The 15751-nt window shown below is 53.1% G+C and overlaps 5 protein-coding genes across 5 annotated transcripts; 3 read left to right on the top strand and 2 right to left on the bottom strand.

The window, feature by feature from the left end:
* Positions 1-341: 341 nt before the first annotated feature.
* PG998_009858 (leucine aminopeptidase A) lies at positions 342-1644 on the bottom strand (the record flags this gene model as incomplete). Its single annotated transcript, XM_066876674.1, has 3 exons — positions 342-578; positions 678-1418; positions 1489-1644. The coding sequence occupies 3 exons, from the start codon at positions 1642-1644 to the stop codon at positions 342-344; spliced, it is 1134 nt and encodes a 377-aa protein (XP_066728830.1).
* A 3395-nt stretch (positions 1645-5039) lies between these two features.
* PG998_009857 (uncharacterized protein) lies at positions 5040-5972 on the bottom strand (the record flags this gene model as incomplete). The annotated part of the gene is made up of 1 exon (XM_066876673.1): positions 5040-5972. One exon carries the CDS (start codon positions 5970-5972, stop codon positions 5040-5042), a length of 933 nt encoding a protein of 310 aa, XP_066728829.1.
* A 703-nt stretch (positions 5973-6675) lies between these two features.
* PG998_009856 (agglutinin 2) lies at positions 6676-7868 on the top strand (the record flags this gene model as incomplete). The annotated part of the gene is made up of 2 exons (XM_066876672.1): positions 6676-6694; positions 7045-7868. The coding sequence occupies 2 exons, from the start codon at positions 6676-6678 to the stop codon at positions 7866-7868; spliced, it is 843 nt and encodes a 280-aa protein (XP_066728828.1).
* Positions 7869-8407: 539 nt separating this feature from the next.
* Positions 8408-9499, top strand: PG998_009855 (epidermal retinal dehydrogenase 2; the record flags this gene model as incomplete). The annotated part of the gene is made up of 1 exon (XM_066876671.1): positions 8408-9499. The coding sequence occupies one exon, from the start codon at positions 8408-8410 to the stop codon at positions 9497-9499; it is 1092 nt and encodes a 363-aa protein (XP_066728827.1).
* A 2458-nt stretch (positions 9500-11957) lies between these two features.
* On the top strand, positions 11958-13835 carry PG998_009854 (protein kinase; the record flags this gene model as incomplete). The annotated part of the gene is made up of 1 exon (XM_066876670.1): positions 11958-13835. One exon carries the CDS (start codon positions 11958-11960, stop codon positions 13833-13835), a length of 1878 nt encoding a protein of 625 aa, XP_066728826.1.
* Between the last annotated feature and the right edge of the window lie 1916 nt (positions 13836-15751).

The raw sequence follows: 15751 nt of genomic DNA, 5'->3' as shown, positions 1-15751 counted from the left end.
CCCAAGGCTTTTAAGCTAGGGCATTCGTCTTTTTTTACTTGTGCTCATCATGAGACACATGAATTTCGTTTAGCAGTTGTTGCAAAGTACATGAAACGAGCATTAGCCAAGCATCGTCGTTTTGATTTTGACTCTTGTGACCTCGTTGTTGTTATTGTTTTTGCTGCTGCGTTTGCATGATTCTTGTGGGATGCGAGGTTGCGAATATTTATGTTTGTGATAAATTTGAGGAAGTTGACCCTATCAATTATATTTATTGTCTTTATTTGCTTCATGTAGACGTTCTTCGCTGTGGCTTTCCACCGCGCTACAACTAACAAGCTAACAATTCGTTCGCCACTCTACAGAGTTGAAGCCAAGGCCAGCTCGTAAGCGAAACCCACGGTCATTTTAGCGTGCTGCAGAACGTGGTCGAAGTTGACCGTGTCCATCGTGTCGCGGTCGGTGTGGATAAGCTGGCTCGTGTTCTCGAAGGCAGACTCAATGACAAAGGCCGAAGGGTATCCAGCACGCGAGGCCGAGGCGTGGTCAGAGCAGGCGTAGCCGCACTTGGTCTCAACATAGGGGATGTCGCAGTACTAGCAGCAAGCGGCACGCAGGTTAGTCCTAGATTCTCGAGGCCATAGACCAGGGGGTTGGTTCCATGCAGGGGTTTGTTTGGGAAAGGAAGAACTTACGGCGGTGATGGCCTTCTTGATGAAGTTGGTCAGATCAGTGTCAACGTAGTCGGTGATGACGCCGACCGATTCCTTGCTGCCGGACTTGACGTAGCCCGTCATGTCCTGCTGGAGCATGGCCTTGACGTCGCGCTTGTCCTTGGAGTACTGGGTGAAGATGGCCTGGCTGCCGAGCAGGCCGCCCTCCTCGGCGCTGTACCAGTGGAACTCGAGCGTGTTGGCGGCCTGGCCGGCGGCGATGGTGGGATCCTGAAGAAGGACGCGGAGGGCCTCGAGGGTGGTCATGGACCCGGAGCCGTCATCGTCGGCGCCCGGGGAGCGGCCCTCGGTGGGGCTGCGCTGGTTGACCGAGTCCTGGTGGGCGCCCACGACGATGGTCTTGGTGCTCTTGCCCGGGATGGTGGCGATGACGCTGCTCTGGCCCCACGTGTGCGAAAAGGCCTTGGCAGTGACCCCCTTGACGCCGCTGTCCGTGATGACGGCGTTGACCTGGCTCAGCAGCCACTCGGATGACTGCTTGCCATAGCTGGACTTGTAGTAGCGGTTGTGGAAGTCTGAGAAGGTCTGCAACTTGGTGCGTATGAGCGACTTGTCCAGCTTGCTCAGAATGGCCTTGACCTTGGTCGTCTGCGCCATGGACGTGGGGAAGGTAACGGCCGCGCTCTTGACGAGGGCCTTGGGCTGGGCCGCGAGTTCGGCGAGTTCCGGGTACTCGGTGATGTCGAAGAACTTCTTGCCTTCCTGTTTACAAATAGTCAGTTTGCTGGCTTCCAAATTTTGGGCACTCGACGGTGGGTGTCATTATACGTACAGCCTTCAGCTCCCATTTCTCGGCTTCTGTGACGACTCTGGTCTCGCCCGGTGCGAGCTCGATGGTGTACTGCTCTTGGGTGACTTCTCGTCGGCCCACGGAGAGAGCAGTAGTGGCTGAAGCGGCCAGGGCCGCGACAAGGAGAGAGCGAACCATCTTGTTGGTAGGATTGTACTTGAAGTAAAGTAGCGAAGGGGATATCGTGCACAAGCTACCGAGCGAAAGAAGGCCTACTACATGATGAGACTATCGGGGCGAGAGGCCGGCCTTTTATAAGCCAGCCAGACACCGTCGTCCAGATGCATCTCTCGTGATGATGCAGGAGGGAAAGTGGGATGGTGTCTTAGTCTACTCGGTACAGTATAGCGACTGGCTCACGATTGCCGATTCGGGAAGTTGGGAAGTTGGAGCTATTGGATGGAGGCGACCAAGCTCTGGTGTGGGCACATCGCGTATGCTGGTCTGGTCTGCCAGCTCGGCTGCCTATCGCAATTAAGGCCCGTTCATGCACTACGACCGGCTCAATGGACGGATATCGCGCATCGACAGGCCAGCCTTTTCGGCAGCTCGAGTGTTGCATTCTCGATACAGGCACCCGACTTTCTTCAAGTCGTCTTATGGTCCAGGCACGCGAGTTCCGGGCTGGAGTCTTTGCTGTGTGTGCGCAGATCAGGGGGTCCTGGTCACGATTTCGCAGGTTGTCTCGCTCTTCCATATGTACATTCGATGCATGTACGTACACGAACCTCCCCAACTCCCAGCTGCTGTGGCCAATCAGAAGCCCCGTCGCGACAGGATTGATGCCCAAAATGGTAGCTGAATGCACCAGCTTAACGGGCACTGTTTGCCGAGATGCTCACTCAGGGAGGAGGGGGGAGATTATGCGGGGTGTAGTGGCCTTGCATTATCTCGCTTTCAAGAACCAGCTTCCAGCCAGTTTAACGTCCTTCCATTTGCAAACATTCAAGACCGGCCCAAGTCGTATTTGCCAAGACGGAGGATATGATGTCGAGAGATCCATTGAAGAAGGTCACCATCTGCTTGTTGTCTTTGTGACAAGTTACCAAAAAAGGTCCGCTCGCTCTTGCTGAGATAGGAAGGTTGTTTCTAGCGGTTGCCAAGACGTCGTATTACACGTCGTGACTGCCGCCCTCCGCCCTGAGCCGCCGCCATTATGCAGCAGAAAGTGGGATTGAGCAAAAGATAAGGCCGAACAAAAGCACCGGTGTTCTTCTCACATGCGTTGACCAATCCAAATTGTTTTGACGATAACCTGTCGTCCGAGCAATAATATGTATTAACTTTCATCGTGTAGATCGGCAGATCTCATGTTTTTTGTCTTGGGCCAACCGCAAGCGTACTGTTGCATTCCGATGAAGCTTAAATATGTTTCACATCCAGGTCTGGCATCGTGACGGCTAACGCGGCGGCACCCGCAGGCCCATGTCTCAGGCTACCTCACGGATGATGCCACTACAGAGTCAATGTCTCTGACGACCCAGGCAATGATCTACCATGTAAACTGCGATGCGGGATGAGGAATGCCATCTCAGGCTATCCAAGATATGGCAAGATGCGGTGGTTGGAATATTGCCAAGACCACCGTCTGCCGTTCTCAGCGTAATAGCAAAGAGAGCGGTTAGGGTCAAGGTAGTATATATGCTCTGCTGATTAGAAGAGCTTGAGGCTACCTATCCTTATCAGTTTCTCACTCTTTCGTGAGCTCGATGGCTAGACACAATGGCATGGAGTGGCCTGGTAATCGTTTCGTTGCTTTGGTCTGCTTGCAGGGCAACGGCCATAGCAAATTCAGGATCAGAGCTGCATCTCCGTTATGCCCGGCAAAGGGCTGATCTACAGCCTCGATCAGTCTGTTACACCTATGTAACAACGATGCTAATTACGATAATGTCAGACACTAACACTACCTTAGTAGAGGGTGTCCCTGGCGTTAAGGGCACTATATCGAACTCAGATACGATGCCAGGCCTTTCGATCACCGACGACAAGACCGCTAGCGACATGAGCCCCGGTGGTGCAGAAACCCTCCCACTTGGGACTCTATCAATTGAGGAGTCGTCGGGGTTGAAGCCCAACACTGCTGGTTCTGGAGAATCCGGAGGTCGAATTACAGAACAGCCAAACCGGGAGCTGTCTTCGAGTATTTCACTCCCTGGAATGTCCGAATCAGCCAACGAGATCTCGGATACGACTATTTCTGCAGCAGGAAGTGGCCCTGATGCAGTCTTAGATCCCCCAGAGTCCACCGCTCCAGAGAAAACAGGGCCAAATTCACGACGTGAAAGCTCCCCCTTAGAGTCAGGGGCGGGGATGACTACTGACTCCGGGCCCTCTTCCCCTTTTCCAAGTACGTCTGCTGCTAGTACCTTACAATCAGTTGAGCAACCGCAAACACCACGCACTGGGACCACCAATGGCAATCTACCTGGCTCAGTTACAGCCTTGTATACGCCTACCATAGTCACTGGCTTACCTTCCAGCATTACTTCGGCAGCTTCGATTCCGGCTGGTACGGATGACAGAAGCACTTCAACCACGTCAAGCCGCGCATCCAGCTCGACTATATCAACAGTGCTGTTAAGTATAGAGTTCAGCGCAGAAGCTAACAATGGCACTCTTGCCCGGAGATCTTCGTATTGGAAGCGTGATGACACTTCGGGTTTCGTTGGAGACGAGAACTACCAAAACCCCGATACATGCAGCAGCGCTACGCTGTTCAGGCAAGGCAACGGCCAGCTAGTAAGTCGTCAAAGGCCGTTATCGGTTGATCCTGGGGTAGACTACATCAACCTCTCCGACTACCCTGGTGGGTCGATTTCGACCACTTTCGCTGTCATAGGTCGCGTGCTGTTTTGGAATAATACTGCGTTTTACGGCGGATCAGCACGGTTCTGTCAACTACAGAGCGGTGCAGTATATGGGCTGTTCACCGAAAACCCAGGACCGGACAACTGTACCTTTATCAACCTGGTTGTTTATACAGGTGGATTATACCCCTTTTCTTATCGATTTGTCCTATGCTAACTGAGTCCAGCCAATGAATGCCAAAATGGCACCCTGGTTGCGCCAGATATCAGTTCTCAAGCCACCTTATCCTCCAGTCCAACCGACAATGGGTCATCGAATGGGTCAAAAAGCAATTCAGAGCCTCAGTTTACTGCAGATGGAGGTACCGATACGCCCAAGACAGATGGTTTGTCAAGTACTACAATTACATTTGATTCGACTGGTTCCGGCGATCCGACTGGAGCTTCGGTTACGTCAACGAGTTCGCCGTCTCTCATCAATCCATCGACTTTCAACTCGGTGGAAGAAACACCAGGATCAGGTATTAGTTCTACTAGTAGAACAGATGAGGATGTAGCGAGCTCAAGAATTTCATCTACCACACCTGCAGTTGGAGCCTCGTCAGAGCCTGTGATGACGGGGAGTACTACTTCCTCCTCGGCCACCAACACCGGTATCCCGTCTAGTACCACTCCAAGTGCCACCTCCAATGAAAACACAGGGGCAGCTGCCTCGTCTTCGGATTATTCGACAACTTCAATAACAGTTACCGACGATTCATCTGGGCCGATCCAATCGAGCTCAGGTTCGGTCAGCACGACCCCATTGATAACAGCGTCAAGTACTTCAGGCATCATCACACCCAGCTCCGATTCCACTTTCGGTGAAACTAGTATTGAGTCTATCACGGGTTCCAAGTTGTCAGCCTCAGGTTCTGCTGGGAGCAGCGGTCCCTCGGTAACTCCAGGGCTATCCTCGGATGACCCAGGAACAGTGCCAATTATTTCGGACACAACAACGTCAAACGAGGTCCTGACCAGTCGACTTGAAGATTCCAGCAGTGCAGCTCTTGGCTCAGCTACACAGCCAAGTGAAACAGCCGCAATCTCTTCAGAAATCAACAATATTTCTACTTCGAGTTCTCCCACGTCCATATCAACGCAGCCGGAGGCGTCTTCTACACTGGCTACAGTTTCAGAACCGACTACCACAACGCTAAATATATCTTCCACCGCTGAATCCGGCGCCGAAACTCTCAACACTAGCTCTTCAGATACTACAAGAACTGCAAATGACATCTCGACCACTGGACGCCCAGAGGAAACAACGAGTGACGGCGATGGCACGGCTAGTAGCAGAAGCAGCACTGCATCAAGTGATGACACGACAAGCACCGCGATTGGAAGTGTAGAGCCGTCTGAAACAGTCAATTCGCCGAGCATCTCAACTGAATCTGTTACGGACAGTACGCTTTCCGGAACAGACTCATCATCGACTGTCATCCTCACCTCGCCCACGATAAACAGCGTTACCAGTAGCTTAGAATTTCCTGAAGTTTCAACTACCCCTATCACACTTACAGGCTCGCCCACGGAAGCTGGGATATCTTCTACTACAGGTGTGCAATCGACAACCGCCAAAGATTCCACAACAGGCAGTACTGATACTAGTGCCATCGCCACGGAGACACCCACCTCTGGATCTTCTATAACTTCTGCGCTGGATACCTCAAGCACAACCCAGGGGGATCAACCGAGTGAAAGTGAATCGTCCTCGATAGGTGTCACTCCTGGCTTATCGGTATCTACAACCGCAAGCAGTTTAAGTCTTGGTTCTAGTTCTACCGGGAGTGGTACAGAGACCAATATTGCTTCAAGTCCCACCACCTCTGTGAGCAATGTTCAAAGCAGTGACACTGCTTCCTCAGTAAATACAGATAAAGGGACCAGTACCAGCTCGGCAATACTTCCAACTTCAACTGAAGTAGGCAGTGGCGGCACCAGCACAGCGATCAATACAGAGGGTGTCACGAGCAGTAGCACTATCAGCAGTGCTGTCAGCTCAGTCACCCAGGGAGGTTCTACCCCTAGCGCGACCGTAACCTCTTCCTCAAGCACTATTCAGAGTCTGCCAAGCAGTTCTATCACGAGTTTCACAGCGTCTTCAGTATCTGTTACTACTGGTATATCAGCCGGCACAACGTCGACTACGGCGACTGTTGGCAGTACCAGCATAGTTGTTAGCACGACTACTGTTTCCAATCCCAGCACCTCGGGGACCGCCAGTATCAGCAGCACAAATATTGCTACATCATCAACATCTCTAGCCAGTAGCAGCATAGTTCCATCATCGACACTAAACAGCCTGCTATCATCCACGATGTCCTCAACATCCTTGGGTACGGTTACAACGGTATCCTCTGTATCGGCCTCTTCTACTATATTTTCTGTTTCTTCAACTATGTCTTCTAGCAGAAGCTCAGCAACAGTTTCACCAAGCTATACTACAGTGACCACGTAAGTGATGTTCCGAACTAAGATGTATGTATACTTACTCGTAAATTATAGACAATACAGCGGTACTGTTATAACCACCACAACGATTTCCCCCAGCGGTACAGCTGCTGGTATAGGTAGGTTTCCCACGTAAATGCCGTTGCATCGTGTTCGAAATCGCTAATACTAGTATTCGAATCAGTGATCATACAGCAACCGACAGGATATGTTACCACAACAGCGCAATACACAGGAACGGGGAAAATCGGCTCGGCTACTACCACAACCGTACCGCCCAGCGGAACAGCGCCAGGTACAGTGATTGTGCAAACTCCGCTTCCAACGCTAGATTGTGATCCTTCGGGCTACCTGATACAAAACGTGTCCCTCTATCGAGTCAATATCACGACAGGCGCCTCTACTCTGATCAAGAGTCCCGTTGGCGACGGAGTGCGCGGCATCAATGCTATGGGGTACAACGTTGGCGACAACTTCCTCTACGGCGCCATTGGGCAGGGTGCCAGCACGAACCTGATCCGCATCGCGGCGACGGGCGACAGTACGATCCTGGGCTCGCTCAACGTGACAGTCAGCCTGAACGCGGGCGACGTGGACGAGAACAACCAGTACTGGGCGACGGCGAGCGGCAAGCAGTGGGTGCAGGTGGACCTGAAGCCCGGGTCGGCGACGTTCGGGCGGACGCTGGCGAACGGCACGGCGAGCCCCCAGTACTCGCAGATCGACTGGGCGTACGTGCCGGGGGGCGGCAACTACCTCTGGGGCCTCGCGTACAACCCCAGCGGCCTCACGGCCAGCCTCAACACGTACCTGCAGCGGTTCGACCGGAACACCAAGACGTGGACCCTCTTTACGGATTTCGGCAACATCGCGGGCAAGAACACGTGGGGCGCCGTCTACGCCTCCGACGACGGCTTCCTTTATGGTTCCGAGAACAACAGCGGCGAGATCTGGAAGTTCCCGCTCCCGGCCAACGGCACGACGGCTGTCAAGATCTCCAACGGACCCGCCGCTTCCAGCAATGATGGCGCGAGGTGCATCAAGGCGGCGAATGTGTAAATATATATATATCACCTAAGTTAATTTGTTCAATATTATTAGTTGTTGGCTATATAAACATTCACATGTGAATGGATTTATGGTGAGAGGTAAGACGCTGGATTGGGGCGTTTAACAGCTGTTTAGGGAGCTGAAAACCCCCGTAGCCCCCCTGGCTCAGCGGTAGGGCCCGCCATTGGTGGGGGCGTTGAAACGTTCCAGGGGGTCGCCAGGCTCGAGGGCTCAGGCCACGCGTTTCACAACCCTCCGATTCCCACCGGCGGGGATCGGCGAACGACTTGACTTGCTGGCCCGACAGCTTTTTTTAAGGAATCCGGACAACACGACGAATGTGGTCTCATCATCGTCCCTCCTTTCCAGTTTACTTACTAGATTTCGCTGGCGACGTACAGGGACAGTCATTACCTTCTTCTTTTCCGTCGGTTCTCCAGAAACCCAATTGCCTGCTGGTCGGCAAATCCATCTATCTAATCCAAGTTAACATATTCGCCTATAATTGTCTATCTCTAGTATATACCCTCTGATCCTAGCCGACAACCATGGATCACCCTCCCAGACGACCGACCATGCGCGACTCGTGGTTCGCCCCGATCACCATCGACGTCCTCCTCAAGGTCCTCAATGTCACCATCTTCCACCCCTTCATCGCCTGGCTGATCCCGCTGTGCTTCCGCGCCGAGCACATGGAACTCGACGCCACGCCCATGCGCGTCACCATCGCCTGGGCCTTCGCCGTCACTATGTTCTGGATGAGCAACATGCTGAGCCACAAGATCGCCTATGGCATGCCGCGCGAGGTCGACCTGAGCGAGGACGTCATCGTCATCACGGGCGGCGCCAGCGGCCTGGGCCTGCTCATTGCCGAGGTTTACGGCATGCGCGGCGCCACCGTCGCGGTGCTGGACAAGGCCGACCTCGAGGCCACCGATGCCCGCGGTATCACCTACTACAAGTGCGACGTCTCGGACAAGGCGCAGATCGCCAAGGTCGCGGCCGACATCGAGCGCGACCTGGGATTGCCCACCATCCTCATCAACAACGCGGCCGAGGTCGTTGGCAAGAAGCTGCTGGATATGGAGGCCGAGGACGTCGAGCGCAGCATCTCAACCAACCTGCTTAGCCACTTCTACACCATCAAGCAATTCCTCCCTGGCATGCTGCGCAACGAGACGGGCGGCACCATCGTTACCGTCTCGAGCGTCATCGGCCACCTGGGCTCGGCACAGCTTGCGGACTACGCCGCGGCGAAGGCGGGCGTGACGGCGCTGCACAAGTCGCTCGCGGCCGAGCTCTACGAGACGCCCGAAATCAAGACGATTCTGGTGACGCCCGGCCAGCTGAGCACGCCCCTGTTCCGCGGGGTCAAGACCCCCCACCCCTTCATTGCGCCCGTCGTCGAGCCCGTCGACGTGGCCAAGGAAATCATCTCCGCCATCGACATGGGCCTCAGCGACCACATCGCCATGCCCCTCTACGCCCGCTGGGTCGACTGGTACGACGTGCTGCCCGTCGGCGTGCAGCGGATCGCGCGGCGCATCAGCGGCATCGACCAGGGCATGAAGACCTTTGTGGGACGCAAGGGGACCGTCAACGCGGCGGGCGAGGAGAAGGCGCCGCTGATCAACCCTTAGGATGAAATCTAGGAGTGGCCCGCCATTTTGGGAAGGAGAGAAACAGATGTATGATAAGACAGGCAGCCAGCCAGTACCTCTTTGGGAGGACTGAGATTTAGTGGGATGATAAACTAACCCCTGCATTACATGGGGCTTATAGAGCAAACAGCATCAGATGATAATTGAATCCACGGCCGTGTTATCGAACCAAACAGACTTCACATTTGCCATCCCTTGCAGTTCTTCTAATCACATGATCCCAGCTATCTGTGAGCCATTTTCGACATCCTCGTTCACCGAGCTGGATCTGGGGTTGTTATCGGATGTTAAATAAATACAGGGTACGATGGGGTGGCATGGATTGGGGGTCGTCTTGATGGCAATATCCCCTACGCGCGTGGGGTGATCTAATAGATATACAGGACACACGTCTATGCTCGTGTTCATGACCGAAACGAGCCCAGGTGCAATAGCAGACGAGTTTGGTTGGCGTACTTGGTGGACATCTACTCTGGAGTCCATATGGACAGCAAGAAGAGGCATGTTGGATTCAGCTCAGGGCGACAAGGATCGGGTTCCCTTCCATCGGGTTGCCTTCCATCCAATCAGAGGCTTGATCGTCATATATATCGATCCGCTCATTCATTCTACATATGGGACATTCGGCCAGATGATCACGCTTCTGCTGTAAGCTCCTGCCGTAAGAGAAGCTCTCATTAAACCATATATTCTACGACCACGGGCCCGAGGACGAGGGATTCGAAGACAAGATCCCCCCTGAGTTTGAGTTCACCTCAGCCAGGGCTTCACAAACCATCAGCCCAAAAGTACTTCACACACTGTCACCCGGAGGGATTTCCAACATCCTCCGGACCGGCAACGTGACGGGCAGCACCAACGAAGAAACCTGAAGCAACGAGGTGGTGTAGACATTGTCTACCGTATTGATATCAACTACACTGGACATGAGTATAAGCAGGCGCGTACATAAAAAAGAGAGCCGAACGCACGTTCCTATGTACAGCGAATGTTTCGTTTACGCGCATGAGCTGACATTACCATGCAGATGCCGCTGTGGCTGTGAAATTAATTGACGCTTGAAATGTATTATATGTGCGAACATGCATACAACCCACGAGAGGCGTTTCGGCATCACCGCGGGCCCCTTTTGGGCTTCTTTTAGCCACAGCGGAATCAGGTACATAAAATCATATACACCACCTAGACACTTTCGGTGTATTGATACTACATGAACGCTGGCCTTTAGGCACCAGGGCCCAGGACGCAACCGATTGCAGGCTGAGTACTGTCACCACCTTGCCCGCATTGTGTTACCGAGAGATAGGGTAGCTGCATTCAAGCTGTTATGCCTTGGACGCGCTTCACCTTCTAAAAGTACCCTAGTATTGGATCTCGTAAACCGAATTTCGGGCCGGCAACACTATTGAAATTAATGGAGGACTTCGTGGTATCGTTCTGGCTGCCTATGGTCGACTCAAGGGAGGCCGCGCGGAGCACTGAAACGAATGGTTTCGATACGTGGGGGGCCAACCCCCATGTAATGCTTTGCCTGCCCGTCTGATAATCTCTACTGGCTGTCTCTTGTCAAGTGGCCCGATACATACTTGCAGTTCCTTTTTAGTGTGAACTATCACAAAAATCGGAGGGTTGCTGGAATCAAGAGAGGTGGTTCTCTTGCGTTCAATGTTCCATCCCGCGTCTGTGGCGTGGCATGATCTGGGGTCGATGGTGAAGGTGATGCAGCAAAACCGCCCCCGGCGCGCCCAGAGATCCCTTATCTATGACCCCCCTCAGCCAATCACCTTCACGGCGTAATCTCGACATTTGCATAGATACAATGCAAGCTTTCCTATTTCCTGCGCTTCCGGTAGGAATGATGGTGATAGAGCGCGGCACAGCAGTCAGTAAAACAATAAAACGATAGCTCACCCAATGGAGATACTCGAACAGCCTTGGTGCCAGCATCCTTCAACGGCTATCCTCCAACCAAACTCCGAGACGTCCCTGTCACGCTGGAGTCGAGGACTAACACACAGGTATGTCCCCTTGGTCCAAATTTGCATGCTGATATTGATATGCGTGCAGCAGCTTGGCCCACCAGCCTTGCTTTTTCTTTCCTCGTGTCCGCTATGCAATGCAGAAAACATCTATAATAAGGCACTTTCGGTAACCAACTGCCACTATCACTCAGCTGATGTGATATCAGTCCACTTTCGAGCACAAGCCATTGCATGCAGCAGCCAGCCTGCTTGATGCCTGTTTTCTCATTCTTACATAACTACCCCCCTGGTTCGCTGTTCTTCCAGACAAGACTATTCCAGGCATTGATCTGTACCTGGTCTTTGCCATCAACACTAGTATTTCAATCTGATATATTATATATTATTAGCAGCCTGCACGTGCTTTGGTGTCCTATCCTTTGCATGGTCATCTCTCACGCCGGTCGCTGGTAGTGATGTGGTGGGACGCCACGCGGATCGAAGCAACTGTCACTTGGCAGTTCGTCTGCGACCAGCTCTTGCCCGATGAGATCCAGAAGCTAGACCGGGCGCTGGGCTTCGGCGACGGCCTGACCGACGGCACCTACTGGGAATGGATCCGCGCGAAGGCCCCGCGCATCTTCTTGATTCTGGTCGACCTCGGCGCCCCGGACCAAATCTTCAATATCGTGGACGATTCCTGGGACGACGACGACCTTCCCATAGCCCTGGACCAAATCGAACGCCTGGCGTTGACGGCCACGCGGAATGGCAAGATAGACCGGAGGTTTTACTACCGGCAGTTCCATTACCTAATTAGAACCCTAGAGAAGGGGGGCTACTGTGCGTATAGCGATGATGAAGTCATCCCTCTTGATATCTTGGACAAACGGCCAGTTGCTGGCCTGAGCCAGAATCACTCGGTGGACAAAGTCGAGCTGCCCAATTATCCGGGTGAGATTCTGTCGAGACGCCGTATCCCCGTGGGGCCGGCCCCGGGCATGCTGTCCGAAGAAGATTTCCTGTGGGAGGTCAACTATACAAAACATATACAAAACAACCACCTTGTCTCCTATTTTGCATCTTATACCCACCAAGGCTTTGGGTACGTTCTGTTCACCCCAGCTAGCGATTATAACCTGAAAACCATCCTGGGAGCCTTGCCAGCCCCCTTGAAGGCCTTGTCGAAGCAGGATAGGAGAGTCTACGTCATGAACTGGATCCATTGCCTTGTCGATACTCTGTGTTACCTCCACAACCGTGGCTGGGCACACGGACAGATCAAACCGTCAACGGTGTTGTTCAACTCGAAACATCATATCTTCTTTACAGACCTCTCGCGCCTCAGCGCCGAAACGTTGGCGAATTCGTCCGACAAGGCGGCCTTCGACAAGGAGTCGTACATATATGCAGCCCCAGAGCAATGGTTTCGACCGCCGGTTGGTGTCACGAACATGCAAAGGAGAGCGGTGCTTAACTCACCCCCTTCAAGCCCTCCGGATGAGTACACCTTCTCGATCCCCAGGCATGGCTCCGAGCCATCTAACAATACCCCCCATGTCGGTGTTTCACACACCCACGCCGAACCTGAACCCGCAGGCCGCCGACATCTTCTCCCTCGGCTGTGTCATACTCGAGCTGCTCAGCCTGCAGATGAAGCGGCCGACTCGCTCCTTCGCCTCGCACCGGGCCGCCAAGCACAAGATGCCCGGGCGCGGCGGCGCCGTGCCGGACTCATCCTTCCACAAGAACCTCGGCCAAGTGGAGTCCTGGATGGCGGGCCTCGCCAAAGAGGCCGACAAGAAAAAGGGAAGGACGCCGTGTTCCGCGGCGTCGCACCCCTGTGCAAGGTGGTAGCGCGCATGCTCTCGGTCGCGCCTCAGGACCGCCCTACGGCGCTGGAAGTCGTGCAGGAGACGTACAAGGTCCTGCGCGAGAGCGGCGTCAACGAACCACATTGTGTGCACCAGTACGGCGACGGCGGCGGTGGGTTAGAGTATGGTATGAGCGGCCTACGCATAAGCGGCAGGGATAGCAACAATACCAACAACACCTCGGCGGTTGCTGATGAAGATGATGGAGGATTCCAGTACAACCCGCCCGTCATCATCGGCAAGCGTCCAAGCATGGTCGGTAGCAGCAGCCCTGCGATTGCTGCTTCTGCTGCTGCTGTGACCTCGAAGAAGGCCAATGACAATAATACAACTATACTCGAACAATACAAGCAAACCAGCAGCAGAGGAGGTGGCGAAAAGGGTCGCGATAGTCCGACCCTGAGCGGGTTCGAGGCTATCCAGAACATCCGAGTCAACAAGGTGAGAAATTGGCAGGCTCCTGCCTATGCAGGTACTTGAGCTTTCCCTTTCTTCTTTTCCTTCCTATCTCCGTCTCTGGAATAGCATGGATAGAGGGAAGCTGACTGCATGGGGTCCTCTGCAGAGACCTAGTAGTTCTAATTGACATTGTCGGCTACTGACAATGGGGGCGTGGAGCTATACATATATAAATATAGAATGAGACTCGAAAAGTACCCAGCGTTGCTTGAGAACGAGCTATTTGGGCGAAGATAGATAAGTCACACAATAACTTGACGACCGGCGGCAAAGTCGGTTATCATGGGGGATGCCAATTGGCAGACAGGATGAATGATTCCAATGAGAGAGGCTAGATACAGCATGATCAAGATATCAAAGAGCCAAATAAGCAAATGCACTTGAAAAATACTACATGCTGTTAACCGACGTAGAATTCAGGAACCGAGCATGTCTTCACCTAATGCCGCTTGTACCTGGAACGGTTTGTTTCCAACGCCGTTAGAAACTACAGGCGTAGACTACCTGTCAAGAGAGACAACGGACCAGTAGGGTGACGTGCCTTCTTGTGTCACCTCGTGTTCTTTTTTGTCTTTGGCGTTGTGCCCGTCCTCTAAATTAGGTAATTCTGCAGTCTCGGTTCTTTCGGAAACCTGTTGCATGTTCTAGTTCACAAACGGTTGGCGACGGACAAACGTAGCTCGACTCGGCTTTTGCGAGACCATGGCCTAGATGGCGTCTGTCCGACTGGCCAATGGAAAAGGGGGTACGTTTACACATTAGATCATGAAAGATGGTAAAGAGGGCAGAAGGGATGTCGAGTATCAAGGGGGTCTGATTCGCTATAGAATTCCCCGCGCTGCAGTGTTGCATTGACGTGGTTACATGGTAAGAGCTGGTTACCCTCCAATCCTTAACGATTGGATTGGATTGGAGCGAGAGCTGGGTGCGTCAATCTGAAACCTGTCAAAAAACCAGGACTTGCGTCACCGTGCGAAATGCCGCACCGTGGATGGCTAAGTTCTGGATAATTTGGGGTGTTTGCGTCTTTCTCCTGTCCAGAACCATGTTCTGCTTTTTGAGACAAGAAGTTGAGCTAACAAAGATGTCCAGATTTTTGTGGAAAAACCACAGACGAACTACGGATTAGCCCCCCGTGGGGTTCGTGAGCTTAGCTGTTTGGGCTGGGCGCCGGCTACAGCCACCATCCTGGCGGTGGTGGAGCTACGTCGACGAGCTTCTTCATATCAATTGAGGCCAAACAGAAATTTCCTTTTCTCGCTGTCATACTCCGGTCCATTGCATCATATTTCCAAATGAAAGGACCAAGAGTTATGTGTCGCATGAGGGGATGGATCCGAGACAGAATGACTACCTCAGACAGGTCATCAGTCGAAAGTAAACAACCCATGTTTACTATTTCAGGCTACGTATGATCGAAGACTGATGCTTAACTATGTATGTGTCTGGTGTGCAGAAAGTTAAGATTCGGCTGTAGCTCCCACCCTACAGTTGAAATGACATATGCCTTCCTGCCCACAACCGATTGGCAGGTATCGTGTTTCAAGGCGGAAGATATGCCCAATGCATGGCCCGGCTATCAAGGCACGGTTGACAGTGGTCGCTTACACGAAGAGAAGCAATAAAAGACTCACTCAACGAATAATAGAGCGAGCCAGACTTTACCAACATTCCCATACCCCTGCCGATGGAGGATCGATGATCTCCATGCAGTTCAGCGTAAGCTAAATCCAGCTAAAGCAGAGGTTTGCGGGTGGTCCCACACACATGGGATGGGCAGCAGGCCCGGAGCTACCAGTCCTGCGAGCCTCAAGGGCCTATCACGTCGACTTCCAACCATGCAGTTTTTTGTTTCGAGTCCGCAAAGCAGGGAAGCTTGCCTGTCCCCGATAGCTAGCCATGTAGCTAGCATATCGACATCTATCCCCCTGGATGGA

Source organism: Apiospora kogelbergensis (assembly GCF_038363985.1).
Source record: "Apiospora kogelbergensis strain CBS 113332 chromosome Unknown utg000006l_segment0_segment0, whole genome shotgun sequence".
Classification (NCBI taxonomy): domain Eukaryota; kingdom Fungi; phylum Ascomycota; class Sordariomycetes; order Amphisphaeriales; family Apiosporaceae; genus Apiospora; species Apiospora kogelbergensis.
The sequence above is the reverse complement of the archived record's forward strand: the minus strand, read 5'-3'. Positions and strand labels throughout refer to the sequence as shown.